Here is a 17,598-nt window from a genome sequence, read left to right as displayed (position 1 = left end):
GTAATTAGGCTCCCTAATTACAATGGCAGGATTCACAATTGAATTGAATCACAATTGAGAGTTGAATTATTGAACTGATAGTATTCGTCTTGTCCACGCATTATTCACGACAAAAATAAAAAGGGGAACACCTAAGAAAATAATTAGTACACGTTGTCTAAAATAGGGTTATACAATATTAATTTCCCACAAAACACTATCCAAGTCTGGCGTCCTAACACCCCCTGTCGTGCGCCCTCTAGCCAGGTGAGGTGTGGGTCAATGTGCTCAAAGCCCCTTTTTTTTAATAGTCCGTCCGGAATGCGTGGAATACTAACCTGTAATAAGTGTCTGAATTGCATGTGCGCCTGCCCGATTTTAATTTATTTTCTTATCCTCTTTTTGTAGAAATAGGAATAGCTGCTAACCATGCAATACTCGTAATATACGTAGGCATGTCGCATGATTGGTGTTCGTTCGCCCCCGTTCCGAGGGGTTTTCGGTAGATCGCGGGGTGTCAGGTGCATGAGCTAATAGAGAGAATAAATGTATAATGGCTGGGGACCAACCACCTTCTGCCACACGTCCTTACGACGGCTTGCGAGGTATTACGTAGATGTAGATATTATAATGTACATGTGTTACCATATTATTTTGCACTGTACTTCACACTGTTTTGCATATAAAAGGTCTGTTCAAAAAGTATCGCGACATTGGTTTTTTTTAAATTATTTATTTATTCATGAATATCTATTTTGTCCCCTTCAAAGTAATTACCATTAGATAGTATACTCTTACCAACGGTTTTTCCACTCCTCGAAGAACATCAAAAAATCATTTTTGTGATCTTGTCGTTTTTGTGATCTCCTCCTTCGATGCAGTCTTTATCTCGTCAATCGTGGCGTAGCGTCGTCCTTTCATGGGCCTCTTCAGTTTCGGGAACAAGAAAAAGTCACTGGGGGCCAGATCTAGGGAATACGGTGGCTACGGTATCATTAATGTGTTTTTTTTGGCCAAAAATTCGTGCACAAGTAACGATGTTTGAGCAGGGGCGTTGTCATGGTGCAAAAGCTAATTTTTGTTCTTCTAAAAATCCAGGCGTTTTTGGCGGATTGCTTCCCGTATAACTTGCGGGTAATATTCCTTATTTACCGTTCTACCCTGTGGCACGAACTCACGATGCACCACGCCCCTGCAATCAAAGAAAACTGTAAGCAAAACTTTCACATTCGACCGAACTTTGCATGCGTTTTTTAGTCTTGGCTCGTGCTGCAACTTTCATTGGGATGATTGAGCTTCAGTCTCCACGCCATAACCATAAACCGATGATTCGTCACCAGTTATGACTCTCTGCAGAAAATTTGGGTCATCGCGGATAGAGTCCAACACCTTATTAGCAATGTTTTCAGAGCGTTGCCGTTTTTGGTAGAAATTGAGCAATTTTGGTATGAATTTCGCGCCGACCCGTTTCATGCACAAATAATTGGTTAAAATCAAATGGCACGAGCCAATCGATATGTTTAGGTCCGCAGCAACTTCTCTAACGGTGATTCGACGATTGGCCAATACCATTTTCTTCACTTCAATGTTTTCGTCTGCTGTTGACATGCTCAGGCGTCCGGCACGCCTTTCGTCGTTCACATCTTCTCGGCCCTCTGAGAACATTTTGTACCGCCGATAAACGTTGCTTCGGTCCGAGGTAGCTTCTCCATATGCCACAGTCAATATTCGGAATGCGTCCGCGCTCTTCATTTCTTTTTTCACACAAAATTTGATGCAGATATTTTGAACCATTTTTTGGAACAGGCAAACATCGAAGACAAGCCAAAACACGTCCAAGAAAAACAGCTGTCAACAATTAAGTGAACATTCAAAATGGCCGAACCTTACGGTATAAGTGAGAGACTTAAGTACCAACATAACGCCACAAAAATTTGAAAATCAAATATGCGTAACCCGCGAAAATTCAAAATTAGCGATACTTTTTGAACAGACCTCGTATTTACCGTACTTCATTTATTTTTTAACTACCTTATAGGGTTTTCGTAGGTTTTTCACACACTCCCCTTCTTTGTGGTTGTTTTCTTGCTTGGGTTTGTGCTAGGGTCTTTATGTCTGAACTCCTTTTACGGTTTTCCCACAAAATCACCAGCACTTATACACTTTGCCACTTTTCTTTCTATTTTGTATCGCTTCATATTTCCAATTATTATTACTATTGTTTTATATGTACTTGACGAAGGGTTAAATGGAAGAAGGGATCTTATGGTCTAAATTTCGCCCGAATACAGACGTTTAGCCATCTAACTTGGTGACGATACAATGAAAGTTTCCCAATTACAGAGTTAAGTGCCCTACTGATTTTATACTCATCTATTGTCTTTTGTTTTTGTTACAAAGCATATTTCCTAAATAATATAGTTACATTACGAGGCTCTAATTTAGGTTGTGTTTTTCATTCATTATTGTCTCCAACAAATATAATGATAAAATATAACCACATTAACTACCAATTAAATATAAACAATGTTGCAAATGTAACTTCGGATAACAAGGAAGTTATCCACCGGTCTTATAAAGTTATCCTTACGTGTTGTTTTTATTCCAAATAAGGAAATTCATACATACTCTGCCGTGGCGGGTCAAAAAACCAAGAAGGTTGGCACCCCTGCTCTGAACTTAAAAGCCGACGGTGGATCATGCACAAATACTTAATGCCCTCCAGGGTCGTTTGGTCCATTTATGGAGTGCACCTGCTCGTGCTACTGGAAAATCCCGGATGCTTATTGCCGGGGTTAATCAAAATGTCACAAATGCTCAGGATTACGCAGCATGGGAATTGCGCGGTTTTGGCTTTGGATCCAACTCCTGCGAAAGAGACTCTTCGTGGACAAAAATGCAGTACACCTGCTCCCTTATCCAGAGCAATCAGCAATCACCACGCATGTTTTTCTCTCCTTATTTTTAGAGTCCTCATGGTGTACGTTGACATCGTTACAATGCAACAATTTCAGAGCGTAAAAATCATTCGCCTTGACTGGGACTCGAACCCAGATCCCTCAATATCCGGTCGAGTGCTTTAGCCACTTAAGCTACCGAGGCGTCCTCTGAAACTCTGAAATTTTGGGCCTTTAAAAGGAACTAGATGTTATGACGAAATACCGTACATACAATGTCACATGCATTCGTTGTCGTGCGCGAGGCGCCACTGTCCACGAGGTTGCATTGAAATGCACATTAGCGGATGACTCCGTTAAAAGTTACTGTTGCGGCATCTCCCGCAGTTTCTTTGGAATTTGGCATCGTTAAACATAGTTCCACTGGTGTTTTAAACAGCGTCTTCAGGTCGAAGTTATTGGATCGAAGTGTTGACCGTCTTTATGTATGGGATATATCGCGAGCTAGCGGCTACCTAATTGGCTCTTCCTGTTGTCAACAACGTCAACGTACTCGGTGGAGACAAGAAAAATTGAGTGGAGTTGAGTTGTACTGACCAATGCCGACGAAACCTAAAAACCAATTATCACGGAATTTTTGTGACTAAACCCCGAAATATTTACCCTTTGTCTTATTTAATTATAAAAGATACAAAGTTTTTCTTCGGGGCAAATAATCAACAGGGACTTTAAATACAATTCCCAAGGAAATGTGACCAATACTCGTGTGTGTGTATATATATATATATATATATATTTCAAACACGAAATACCGCCAAACGGCGAATAAATACTCATATATACAGAAACAGATATAAGGAAAAGGGATAGGAACACATATAAAGGACGAACACAATAGAGGTGGGGAAGGCGGAATCGAACGGATCACAAGAGTAAAAATTATTCCTTGACCGGGACTCGGATCTTTCCACTTGCCGGGCGGATGCTCTTAACCACTTGAGCTATCGAGGAAACGTAATTTACCCTTAGATCCGTGGGTCTAATATGTCGCCAAGCGCCCCGATTCTTTAGCCAAGAGATGGCGTCAGGGGGCTGTTTCACCCACCAAAGGAGAAATACACCACACACAAGTGGAAAAGCAAGTGGTTTAGAATTCATACAACATCATACAGGAAAGGAACAGTGCGTTTCGTGGCACGCATAGCCAGAAGAAAGAGATGAGCCACATTGGCCAAATACACATTCAAACACGAAATACCGCCAAACGGCGAATAAATACTCATATATACAGAAACAGATATAAGGAAAAGGGATAGGAACACACACATTCCTTGACCGGGACTCGAACCTCGGATCTTTCCACTTGCCGGGCGGATGCTCTTAACCGAAAGAATCCGAAAGAAAGAAAGAAAGAAAGTAGTCGGGGCAGTATTTAACATCAAACATATCCCTCTTTTTGCATACTATTAGACTAGAAATGGTGGTGTTAACATGTTTATTCATCTTTGGGTCCGATAAGTGGTTACTACTAGTTCAATTCGCTTGTCGACATTTGTTTTTCTTCCTCTGGTTATGTCTCATTGCATGGTGCGTGACTTTTGTCGGTTCGTCGGCTGTGCATGCGTGGCTTCACCCACCTTCCTGGGGGCTTTAATCTAGGCTTTAAATAGATTAAAGGAAAATGGTGTCGCATAACATTCATTTTTAAGATTTAATAAAAGATGAAATGCAAAAAAAGAACCGGTCAAAGTCGTCTCACCACCGTTATCTTCTAATGCATCAGCTTTCTAGGGAGGACGATTAGATTCGGATCGGACGATGATTAGTTTCGGAGGGCACCCTCAATAAGGCTGGGTTCCTCGATTTTGGATTAATCGCCGCTTAGGTGATTGACTACCGGGTCCAAGAGGGGTCATGACTGCATGACCCATGTGGCTCGTTGGCGTGGTAGTTGGCGTGAGCTGCTTGGCGTAGTGCTCCTGTATTAGCATAAATATGGGATTATTTTCACACGACTGACATTTACTGTGAAATAAGGACACTGACAGACAAGTGTTCTGCTCTCGAAGGCTTTATGACAGATGTTGGAGTGCTGTACTGACAATGGTTAGAATTAAATATCATGAAATGTGAAGCACTGAAATTTTGAAATAAAGGAAAAGATTACGGGGCATAAATTATAAAATATAAGCGATTGTTGACTTAATTAACGTTTTCGAGTGCATTAAGTACTTCTGTTACGCTGCCAAACGCCCTTTTACTCGTGACATCTATTAGAGGAGTGTTAAGGTTAACCTTAAAGAAGCAAATTTCCCTAGACGCTATGTTGGAAAATCCAACCAAAGAGTAAGAGATAGTCAGTGTGTGTGTAGTGTACAAAAAGAGAGTACTTTGCTATTGTTAAGCCACAAACCAATACGCGAAAGGTAACTGGGATCTATAGGAAGAACCTTAAGTTAAGAAATAGAATGATGTTAAGAGAAAATCCATGTTAAGATTAGCCACTAGTAGAGAGTAAACGTCACAGGTTTGCTGAATGTATTAGCTTGGGAGCCTGTTTATTCTCGGAGAAAAAATTTAAAAGTTAGACCTTTACTAGGATGGCACAGGGCACTGGAGTTTTCTTCTGACACAGAGGGAATTATTACGGCTCTATATTTTACTCCTAGATTCGACTACCAGGATCGAAATGAGGGATCGACTCTGTCATAGACAAATTGAAATATTTGCTCTTCCCTCGTATGGTACGCAATTATTATAAAATGAATTCTGTGTATTGACCGAATATATTAACTTACATACTAAAATTTAATTATTAGTTAAAAAAACAATCGTTGCATGTCATATCTACGTGATATATCTCCTCGAGTGTGTTTGCATGTGAGATAAAACAAGTGAATGTATAAACTAAAATTCGGTACGTCTGGCTGTTACTATGACAACCCCCGTCACCCCATCAACGCCACGAACTCCCTAGCTTTTCCCAAAAACCTCCTTTTTAGCTTTGACTTTCCGTATTTCATTGTTTTCTTTCTTCACGGGAATATACTTTGTGTATATATGCGTACGTTTAGGTGTACACTTAATTTATATGTATATATACGTATACATGGATGCATAAGTATTTTTTTAGCAGTGCAAATCTGTGCATAATATACTCGTATGTCTGTCTGTGTTTATGTATCTGTGTGTGTTCCTGTAATTATACATTTTATGGCTACTATACTCGTAATGTGTGTATGACGATGTGGAAAATGGAAAAAGGGACCATTTTGCTCCAATTTAGCCCAAATATAGACCTCTATCTATCTATTTATCTATCAACGGCGCCTTGCGAAGTATTGTGGAGATGTACATACCCCTTATTCAGATGCCAGTACCGTTCTTATGAGATCGTGAACATACTCTTTCTATGGATGGATTGCGGAAAAATAAGCGTGGGTTGCGCCATTTCCATGAATCAAATGGATATTTATACATTTTTAGGTGAAACTTCAAGCACAATCAGTTCAATTAGTTTATTCGTCAGGAAGCAAGAAATAATTCTAAAAAATTCGACTTGCAACTTTACTCTGACACGAACTACACAAGCATTTTCCCCAAAGCGTGACAAACTTCCATCGAAAGTTCTCTTTAGGGGGGATACCTTCCAATAAATCCATGTTTACCACCCGAGATCCCACCAGGCGCATTGCATTCTGCTAGGTGTCTCGGAATAAACTCGGGAGATATACTATGTTGTCGGAAACCAGATCTGCGCTCGCCCTGGAATTCCATTTAACGGACAAAAAGGTGCGATGTCAACGGGGTGAAATCGTCGTGATTTATTTTTTAAATTAGCCAATTTGGTGCATTTATCGTCCGAGAAATCGGGAGAGGTTAGCCTTGGGTCGCAACCGGAGATAAAAACGGGCTCTTCCTCGGCTGGGCGAGGGTTGGGGCAGATTTATAATGCAGCGGTTCAGGCAATTGGGATTCTGCGCCCACCGCTTGACGAGGCGATTGCTTCACCTTCGTTACCCCGCAGAATAATGGAGCCAAAGAGGGTCTTATGGGTGATAAATATTCGATATAGCAAATGCAAATCTGAATAAACTTAAGACTGTAAGATTTAAAGAGGACCAGAACGTAAAAACATAGATTTGCATATAGGTATATCGTATTAACGACTTATAAAGTTTCTTAATGACCGGGAAAGATGCGATATACAGACCTGTATGTTATCGTTTGATAATTTTAAATCTTATAAGTAGTATTTGCATCCCAAATGATTTCTGCACCGTCGGTTAACATTATTAATTTAAGGTTTGAACTATTAGGGATTTCAGCAATTGCAATGCTCAGCAACTTAAGAAATTAATTGCAATGGTCGTGAGATTGTAAGTAAGTTGAAATGATTCCAACTTTCGAAATCCATGAATGTTCAGCGGTTCAAGAAATTTTGAAAGGTACTCTCACGATTTCAGTCTTCTCAATGGAAGTATTGTTGTATTAATTCAACGAATCTGCACATCGTCGAAAAATACTCATTACCCCCCGAGATATTCTTAAAAACAGTCAAAATGTGCGTTCTAAAACTTTTACATTTTGAGGACGCTGATTTAATCCATAAACAATATTTTTATGGTATTAATCATGGCAATACTAAGGCTACATTGAATAAATTATAAAAATCTGCTTGGTACCCCCCTATCAAAACTCGCACTATTTAGAATATAATAGCTAATAGAATAGATAAAATAGAATAGAAAAGAAATTTAACAAAATTATTCTAAAATTCATTAAAATACTAAGTATTTTTTGCCTGATCTTAAGTGCATATGGTCATCGGTATATGCCTTTAGCACCTAATAAAGAGTTGGATTAGAGTGGTGTTTTCAACCTTTCACAATGTCCGCTCACCCTGTGGGAAGGAAGCCCTGAAAAAGGGGAAAGCGACGAATGGACCAAGCGCCTTCATCCAATAATGATTACATCTGCCCTATCTCTGGGAGGAGGATAGAATGCGCGTTATTTTCACCATTTTGTGAAGCTTGAATCCAATTCACTATGGCAACAAAAGAAGAACTATGATATGTCATTTTTCAGATGGAAGTGCATTGCATAAAAAATGCTTTATTTTTTATTTAGTTTTGATCCCAGTCACCCAAGTTAATACGAAGAATAATAAGGCCCACCTGATTGGTCGAAACAGACCATTTGATTCGAATGTTTTTGGCCGATTGTCCTGAAATTGACTGATACCCCTGCTGACGCACTAAGCTAACATTTTTTTCTGTAATAGCAATGACAAGATGCGCAGCCAAATGATTTCAACAGCCCGAAATTTCATGATTTGATTTGCAAAAGAATTATAATTCAATCGCAAATGAAATTTCACATTCAAACGTTTTTGCTATTTAGTAAAACTGCTTATAAAGTCAGGACACCAACCTGGCACACATTTTTTGGTGGCTCACAAGGTATTGAGGTAGATGTAGACTCATTCTCATGTATTGCATGTAATTCACGTGCTGATGGCAATATATTATTTGTTGCACAAAATTGAGATATAAAGCTTTCTTAAATTCTCCGTATTTATTAATTTATTTACGTTTAGTGTGTTTTAATCGGGTTGAAACATGGGTTCTTACGATAATAATCGTTTTGCTGTTGCTTTGCTGATAAATGAATCATCATCATGAAATCATTGGCCTCCATCCGTAGTTTATCTTCTCTCCATGGCTCCATTAATTAAGGATAGTCGACTTATTATCGTACTTCTGAATTAGTTTCCCTCTTCATCTCGTCAGTGTTTTACACAGAAGAGAATATCGAAGCATGGTTCCCTCTTCATCCACTCTTTGAAGTACTTCAGTATTCGTTACTAAATCCCGCGATTTCAGTTTCATCAATATTATTTGGTAGCCTATCGTAAAATAGAAAAAAAAGGGTTCCATACTTCCACCAATTGTGCATTATATGTCTTTGGAATATCATTCACAAAATTGCTAGAGAGACGCGGAGTAAAATCAAGAATGCGGTCAGTGCGGCAAAAAGTAATTCCCGGATATCAGAGCAGCTAGGAGGGGACGATGCTAATATTTGAACGATAAGGGACCGTGCGCACTTTGTGATTTCTGGTTTATAACCGGAATGCGTTTCTTTATACTTAGAGTTGATCGGAAATGTTTTATAATTGGGGCCAAATGTCACACTGCATAAATTGAGTAGCTTCAGGCGTGATGTGGTGGAAATCGAATACAATGAACAACTGATCGAAGCAATTTTCCACTTGATAAATATTTTTTATTTTACGACCGGGTTTCGATGCATTATCCTCATGATGATGTAATACATCGAAACCCGTTCGTAAAATAAAAAAAAATTATCAAGTGGAAAATTGCTTCGATCAGTTATTCGTCACACTTTATAAATGAACTAGGTATTTTTTCACACAAAAACTTCATAATACTGCTGGTTTCGGAAAAGAAATACTTAGTTTTTTCACATATATTTCAATAAAAACGACCTAGGTTTCGACTTACTAAGTCATCATCCAAAGATGACGACTTTTTAAGTCGAAACCTAGGTCGTGTTTAATAAAATATATGTGGAATAACTAAGTATTTCTTTTCCGAAATGAATCGCTTACACAAAGTGACGCCTCAAACCATTCTACCAGTTTCGGCGCAAAGGTAATATCATCAGGTCAAACATGGCCAGGAAATGTAAATATTCTTGTTAGGAGGCATTACATTCCATTGTCAACTTCCCCTCCGAACGAGAATGTATAACTATCCTTGCCATGTATGATTTTATACATTATTATGTCGCCTATGCGCCGAAACCGGTAGTATTATAAAGTTTTTGTGGGAAGAAATACCAAGTTCATTTATTCAGTGATCTTGAATTTTCACAACGTAGAACATCAAACCATCAAATTCCCTCAATGTCCTATATTATGATTAAATACCATTGTTTCTTGGTAAGCCTCTGAACCAGTCGATATCATTTGGTTGATGTCCGATACGATATACTCTGGATGTGCACTTGAGTCTCTCTGAGAACGTTATGAATGTTTTTACTACTCTAATTCGTATTATTTGTCTTCGATTGTTTTGGAACTTCAGCCTCAATGCTCTGTCCAGCCCCACGACTAACCGCCATCCCTTCTCTTTCTCTTTGCAGACCCATGAGGGCCCGGGGCCGCTGCACGTGATAGCGGGTGGTCACTTCACGGACAATGTCCGGACGTGGACGGGCCGTACCCCTCGCCCGACTGCCCGCCAACGGCCACAGCACTACAGAGAGGAGCCGCGGGCCCCCGCGACCCGACCCCAGGGGGCCCACAGGCCTCGCGCCTTCCGCGTCCCCACGACACGGGGCGGCCTCGAAAAGAAGGAGGGCCCACGAGGGAGGAGGCCCCGTCCGAGCGCTCGCCGCCCCCCTCCCCCGTCGCCCGGGGCCCCGGCCCTCTTGGGCGCGCCGACCCCTCCACCGGCCCACGGACATGGCCGGACCCTCGCCGCGGTCCTCTTGAGTCCCGCGCCGCGAGGCGGGGCCGCAGCGCTGCGCCCGGCCAGACCCCGCCCTCCCCGCCTGCCCCGAATGACCCTCGGGGCCCGCTGCCAGCCGCAGGGAACCACGGATCGCCGCGGAACGCCTCCTCCGGCCATGGGGCCGTCCACTCCTCCGCCACCACCGTGCCCTTAGGAGGGCTTCCTTCCGTCTCTCTCTCTCCCCCTCTTCCTCCTTGCCCTCTCTTTCTGCGTCTTCGCCTTCTCCCTCTCCTCCTATCTCACCTCCTCCCTCCGGCCCACGCCGTCGCTCCGCGACACCGCCCTTCTCCTGTCTATTCGCCTGTTGAAGTCTCCTCCCGCCGCCCCGCCCACCAGACGCCCCCTCGCGCACGCCCCACTCCCAGGGACTCTCCGGAAGCTGTGAATCAGAGGAAGAGTACGCGTCCGGGTGTTACCGTGCAGCGGGAGGTCAGGGAGGGAGGAGCCCTTCGTCCGCCTTGGTGGGGCGGGGTCCCTCTCGGGAAGGTCCTCCCCCCTCTTCCTCTCCCCTCCCCCTTTTCCTCGGCCACGGGGCCCCCCCTTTAACACCAGCGAGGGGAGGGCCTGAGATGTTCCTAGGACGCGATGGCGCCATGATCATCTTGAGCGAGGACGGCGGGGAGAGCGGACTACCCTTCACGCTGGAGGCGCTGACGCAGGCTTGCATCATCTTCGTCATGGGCGTAGCCATCATCGTGTCCAATGTGCTCGTCATAGCGTCGCTGCTCACGCACCACGGTAAGACGCCTTCTTCCCCTAATCAACCCTCCAAGGACGCCCCTCCATCCACGCGTGCGAGTATTTCTCGTGTTCTCGCGAACTCTCCCTTATAATCGTTTCCCCTTTCCCAAGGAGCGCCAACGGATGTAGCGGTTTAGGAGTTCTCGTGGCCCCCGTCAAGGTTAGAAGGGAAAATAGTTTCTTTCAAATGGCCTGGGGCAATCTTAAAAATCAATCAAGGATTTTTTAAACCCTGGCGCTTCAGTGGAAACTTAAATCTGTATTTCTATTTTTTTCAATTTCTAAAATTCTTTTCTCTTCACAAAAGTGTTTGATTTAAATTTTGAGGAGAAAATAATGTTATCTTGAACAGCTTGTCTCGGAAAAAATTCAAACTGCTCGACGGTACATTCTAAATCTCTGTTTTTTTCCTTCATCACGTTATCCCTATAATAGTGGTCATAAACATGCTTCCTATTTTCCTACTTCTTATCATCAGGATGCTTTTAATGTACGTATCGCTATGATTGAGTGTTTTAACCTTTTTTGGAACCAGAAAAACATCAATTAAAATCTTTGTTACATTACTTACTTGCCACCTACATTTTGAATGTTTTGCCGCATGGTCGTCTCCGATCTGCTCACAAAGATTTGATATCCACCTGATGTAAGCTATGAGTTGTTTTAGCCCAAGCCTCATTAATAATTTGCGTTGTTCCTCGCAAACGTTTGGTAACAATCCGTTTTAAAGTTTGTGCGGATATTAGGGTATTAAAATGGATCTAATGACTAAAACTGGCAGGTAACACATTTAAAAATCTTAATAAGTAATGATATTTGCGATAATTTTTAACTGATAGAACGCATTACGAATAACCTATCACGGCTTCATCAAGTATCATTTTATATATATATATATATATATTGCACCTAGAAAAATTATAAAGAGGGTGTGGTGGGAATGGTAGGGAGGGAAAGAGTTCGGCTAGTAATTACGCACGGCTGGTAACTTGACGGTCGTGATTACAATCAAGTCATAAACACGCCAGACTAATTATTTGAGCGCAAATGCATGCATGAGGTTGACAAAAGGAAACGCTGGCGACGATGGCTTTGCGTCCGAAGCTGGCCTTTGCCACTTTGTGTCCGAGAGCTTTGTAATTTCAACAATTACGTTTCGGGACCGACCTCGATGCCAGAGCACTTCCACTCGCCCCTTTCACCTCGTTCCTTCCCCCCCCTCCCTCCCTTCGGTGGGGGTCTGCAAAAGGTCCATCAGCCAAGCACTGATTCATACTTACTGGATGCTTTGTTTTGCGGACAGCTTTAGCTTACTTCTGGTTGCGAAAGCCTAAAGTGAGATAGGTTTCGAAACACGCCACTCCCTGCAGGAACTTATTATTCACGACCTTAGTCATGGCGACAGAAAAAAAAGAAATACCAAGGGCCCATCCTGGCATCTCTTTTGTGTTTCCCCTCGACGAAATCGCGGCGAAAAGATATATTGAAACGCGAAATCAGGATAAATTGAAAAAAATAACCCTTACACTTCTACATCTCATCTATATAATACCCCGTAAGCCACTGCAAGGGCGTGTGATAGAGGGTGTTAGGTCACCACTCGAAAAAGAGAATAAAACTACATACAAATTCAACACATCCATGCAAAACGTAACCCACAGTTGGGTGTGTCTACATATATATGCATACACATACACACCCAACCAATATATATATATATATATATATATATATATATATATATATATATATATATATATATATATATATATATGTACAAGAGCGTCGGAAAATAGTATTTAGCTGCGATCTACAAACCGATATAGGCTTTATAAGAACTTAGGAATAAATTCTCCTCTCCTGATGATATCAAACCCCTTCCAAACAAATCCTGACGTCAATTTGTTATTACGATTAATTTTAAAATTCTCTCATTAGTATTAAAAATTTTTTTTATTGCAGTTCACTCACATACACATTTTTAAAGCTCAGAGTTGCTGTTTATTTAATCATTTTACATAGCCTGAAATTTTATTTGAGATGAAACCGTGTTCCAATAAATTAAATAATTATTTATGTAATACAGTAACTTCAAACAATTTTTGCCTTACTAGTAGAATGATAACGTAAAAATAAAAACTTATCCGCTGGGTTCCATTTGCCAACGATCTGGTTTTCAATGTAGAAAATTAATTTCCAAGGTGCACCAGTCAACCTATTATATTATGAGAAAAATTACCTGTAAACATTTGTCCATGAACTTGGTAATATCGGCTAGCAAACTAAACTTCGGGGAACTCCGGTTTAACATAAGGCCTTAAGCTATGCTGATAACTTCAATTTCCGGGCGCATTTAGAGATCCGGCCAACATGGCCTTTGGTTATTGTGATAAAAATGCTGGTTTTTTTCTCATGCATTTATGATACCAAAAGTTCTTGAAATTTTACTTTAACGCGAATGTTGAACCAAAAATTCTTGTTGGTGTAACTGAACGGTAGTAAAGCTGGTTGAGGTGCGATGAAGTTTCTCGCAAGAAGCGTGGAATTATTTTTCCCACTTTCAGTTACCTACGTCAAGTTTTTAATGTTCATTTTCTCAAAAATATTGAAATAATACTCAAAAAGTCTTTAAAATACACAAAATAGAAAATAAAGCAAATTAAAAAGAGGACATCATGTAATAATTTGAGACTTTTTGCGCAAAAAAAGCAGTTCATGGCCTATAGGTTTATTTATTTTTTTGGAAAAAAAATATTCTTTTTTTGAACTCTTTGTATGTTTGCGGATATTGTATATTAAACTAGTAAGGTTTGCTCTTCTCTCTTTAATTCGGAGTTGATTGTCGATCTTAGTATTTGGAAGAGATTTCCATGCAACGATTTTTTTCCATATAACGAATTTTTTATCGCGGCCTCAAATTCAGCGTCGATTCTGCAGGGTAAACTCAAGTTTTAATGAACATAAAATTTCAAAATTTAAATCCCTAATGCATAAGGAAATTAACATTGGATTTGTTTGTTTTATACTCTTGGTTTTATTTACTAGACCTAAGATAAAATTAGGTTCTGAACGCAGCTACGTGTTCGGATTAATTAAAGCATGGACGAGTCAACAGACTCAGTGACTCACGAACACAAATGCAGCTCCAGACACCTGGGCATTATTTCCTTACGTACCTGCTTCATCTGCTTCCCCCACCTCGTCTCCAATTCTGGTTTTCGCTTTCGGCGCGAGAGGCGGTCCTCTTTGTGTGTTCACTTCTCGATTGGGGGTCTTCCGTGGCGCAATGAAACCAACCAGTTATGTTTCTTCGGTTTTCCCATTCCTTCTCCTTTGACCTCCTCCGCTTCCATTTTTATCGCTCGCTTCTCCATATGGAAAAAGAAGGTTCGCTGTAAGAAATATAGCAAATGAAGAAATCATTTCTTCTCACATAAACGTGTAAAAATAATGGTGTGGAAATGATCGAATGAGAAATTTGGAAAATAATGATATTCTCCTCCTGTCAGACCTTGCATTGAAACCACTTTCGGGCGTTTAGGATGTTTCCAGAGGCTCTCATTTCGGAAATGAAGATGAAGGAAGAAAATGCGCCCATTACGAGGAATATTCTTCAAAGCAATCAGGAAGCATCACATTCTTAGTAAATGGCACGGGTTGTGGGCCACTGAAATCACGAAGATTACATAATACACTTAAAATATTATTGTTATTAACTGTTGTCTCCGGTTAATATAGGTTTTGGATGGACATGAGCTACCAAAAGGTAGAGCGACTACTTCCTCGTGTCTCCTAATGAACCATTCCAACATCCAACACTACAATTAGCGTCTCTTCAATTCCGCATACTTCATCCCTCCCTTCATTCCATCCTACATCCCTATCCTGTTCTTGCCCTCTTCACGTTTGCTAACATTCTCCCCTTTATTACAGTCTCCATCCATTAATTGCCCTTCATCCATTTTTCCCGCCTACTTAGGATTTCTCCCAACAAACCCCTCTTCTCAACCACCATATCTAGCACCGCTCCGTATCAAATTTTTGGGGATTCTTTGCTTAACATCCTTACTCAACGTCCCTGCCATCAACTCCCTCCTCCTTGTGAAAGCCTCTTTGCCTAGCGCAATTATTCTCCTTACGTCCCTACTACCTTGACCGTGTTGGTCCAAAACATATCCAAGATACGTAAACTGTTCCACCTTTTTTTTGCCCTGCTATTTTAATGTTTAGTTTAATCTTTTTATTCCCGGAAAATCGCATAATTTTGTTTTATTTATATTGATTCTCATCCCATATCTGTCGCACTGAATTTCCAATTCACTCAGCAATGCTTGCAACCCCTTGGCTGAATGACAAACCAAAGCTTCGTCATCAGCAAACCTAACTGATTTTACGAATTCCCCGCCCACTTTCAGTCCTGTCTTTAGCTCTTCCCATGCCTCTACAATCATTTCCTCTACATATACTCTGAAATTGATACAGGACACGCCTGCCTTACTCCTCTACCTATCACTGCACACCGCTCTCTCCATCCGCCCCTCGCATTTAGGCAGGCTTATAAATAGGCACATACATGTCTGTCGGACAGATCGTCAGAAATTAGTGGTGATATCGCAAAATATTCCTCCCTTAGAGTCCTAATATGGTCATTTTATTCTGTGAATTTGCCAGTTCATCGGCATTTATTTCAAAGTTATTTTTTATCATAATTGCCTTCCAGAAGAAATCGCTTTAATTCATCTAAAATTATTATAAAATTCTCATGCAAGAGATGCAATTAAATCGTAGCAAATTTTTTATACAATATTTAAAAAGACTATTAAAACCGTTATATCAAAGAAATACTGTGCTAAACCATATAACGCAGTTAATGGCGCTTGGTCTTTAGATTACAAATATAAAAAATATAACTCGAAAGCCTCATTTTCAGCCCTTCTGGTCGCAATGAGTGCGCACTCTATGGACTATTCAAACGTGGCTGTATGTGCAAGCAGTCGGTGGAATGCTTCGGTCGAGAGGTAAAGGTTTTGGAGAGCTATCAAGGAAAAGTTTCAAGTTTCACGTACTTGTCTGAACCACGTAGTTTTAAGCCCTGCTCTCGGCGACCTTGGCTCTCTCCAAAGCGAAGTTCTCGGCTGTGTATATTTACGGTTGTCTGATTATATGCCACGCTTGCAATTTCCACAACCTTGATCGATAAAACTCTTTCAAAAGAATCCAAGTGACATTTCCAAAAACATTTCAAAGGAGCCCACTGAGGTAGTGATAATTCATTTTCACCCCAAACGAAATGTGAAAGGCGAGACGTAGTTTCCATCTATCTTGGGATTCCAAGTGCGGCATACATTGTGTGTAATCCTAGTTTCTTTCTGTATTTTTTTATTCCTGCCGATACTTCAGAGCGTATTTTTATTAGAAAGACACGAGACATTTACGGTGGGGTGGATTTTCAAATTTGGGAGAAAGTTCGATCGTTCTGGAGGCAAAGGATTTTCACGAAATGGATTTTGTCAGACCTCTAAATTCACGTGCTCGGCGCGGTCTTCATTCAAATATCTTGACTGAAGCGTAGGGATGTTCTATTCTGAATGGAAATAATGAAGCCAATGTGAACACATTTGAGACGAATCGATGCTAATAATGCTATTGTCGATGCACAATATGTTTGTGTTCGGAAATAAATTACAGACAATATTGCTATAAAGATATTGAGAGCGAATTTTAGAAGGAAAAAATATTTTTAAATGGAAAAATGACCAGCAGAGAAATGTACCTCATGTGTGTTTTTCAAAGTTTTAACAATAACAGAAATATTTCAACAAATACACCAGCAAAACATGATGAAATTGATGACTTATTTGCTTAAGTACGACGTTTATGGCATATGTCCTTTCCTACATGTTTTTTTATAATCTTACGTTAGCATTTTCTATAAACAAAGAGCCTGTTGTTGCAACGTTGACTCCCACTTCCCTAGTTTCTCCAGATTCAAACTCAAAAGTTGGTATTTTCACGCTAAGTTCCTTGTACAGAGACCTGAAATTGACGGGGACAATGCTGCACTTCACATAAGACCGTTTGGCGTAGTTTCTGTTATAAGTTAACACACGCTGCAACTTCGGTGAATCCAGAATGCCACGTTCCATGCAAAAGTATACATATGCTAGTTGGCAGTGTACGCTGATTTTTGAAATAAAAAAAAGAATCGCGCCCAGGGTAGAGGAGCTCGATTTGTAAAACGTTGTTATGATAAACTTAGTTGCGAATCCAAAATATTACAGTAGCTAGGCTGGGAATCACTTGATGGATCGAAGGTTAAATTACAGATTAAATCTCTTGAATAATTTAGAAGGACGTCTCTTTAGCAGTGATGTTGAAAATGTATTACTAGCCCCATCGGTCGGAGAGATCATGTCAATAAAATTAGAGAGATTAAGTGT

General features: G+C 40.6%; 1 protein-coding gene across 1 annotated transcript in view; it reads left to right on the top strand.

Annotated features, from left to right (window-relative positions):
- Window positions 1-17,598, top strand: part of DopEcR (G-protein coupled receptor DopEcR) — a 313,681-nt gene that overhangs the window by 214,163 nt on the left and 81,920 nt on the right. Inside the window, exon 3 of the mRNA XM_071597362.1 lies at window positions 10,047-11,155. Coding sequence (XP_071453463.1) covers window positions 10,987-11,155 — 169 coding nt within the window. The 5' untranslated portion in view covers window positions 10,047-10,986. The remainder of the gene's footprint in view (window positions 1-10,046; window positions 11,156-17,598) is intronic.

Source organism: Hetaerina americana, unplaced genomic scaffold (genome assembly GCF_022747635.1).
Source record: "Hetaerina americana unplaced genomic scaffold, ioHetAmer1.1.p SCAF_87, whole genome shotgun sequence".
In the NCBI taxonomy this organism is placed as follows: Eukaryota; Metazoa; Arthropoda; class Insecta; order Odonata; family Calopterygidae; genus Hetaerina; species Hetaerina americana.
This window is presented reverse-complemented; position numbering and strand designations above follow the sequence as displayed.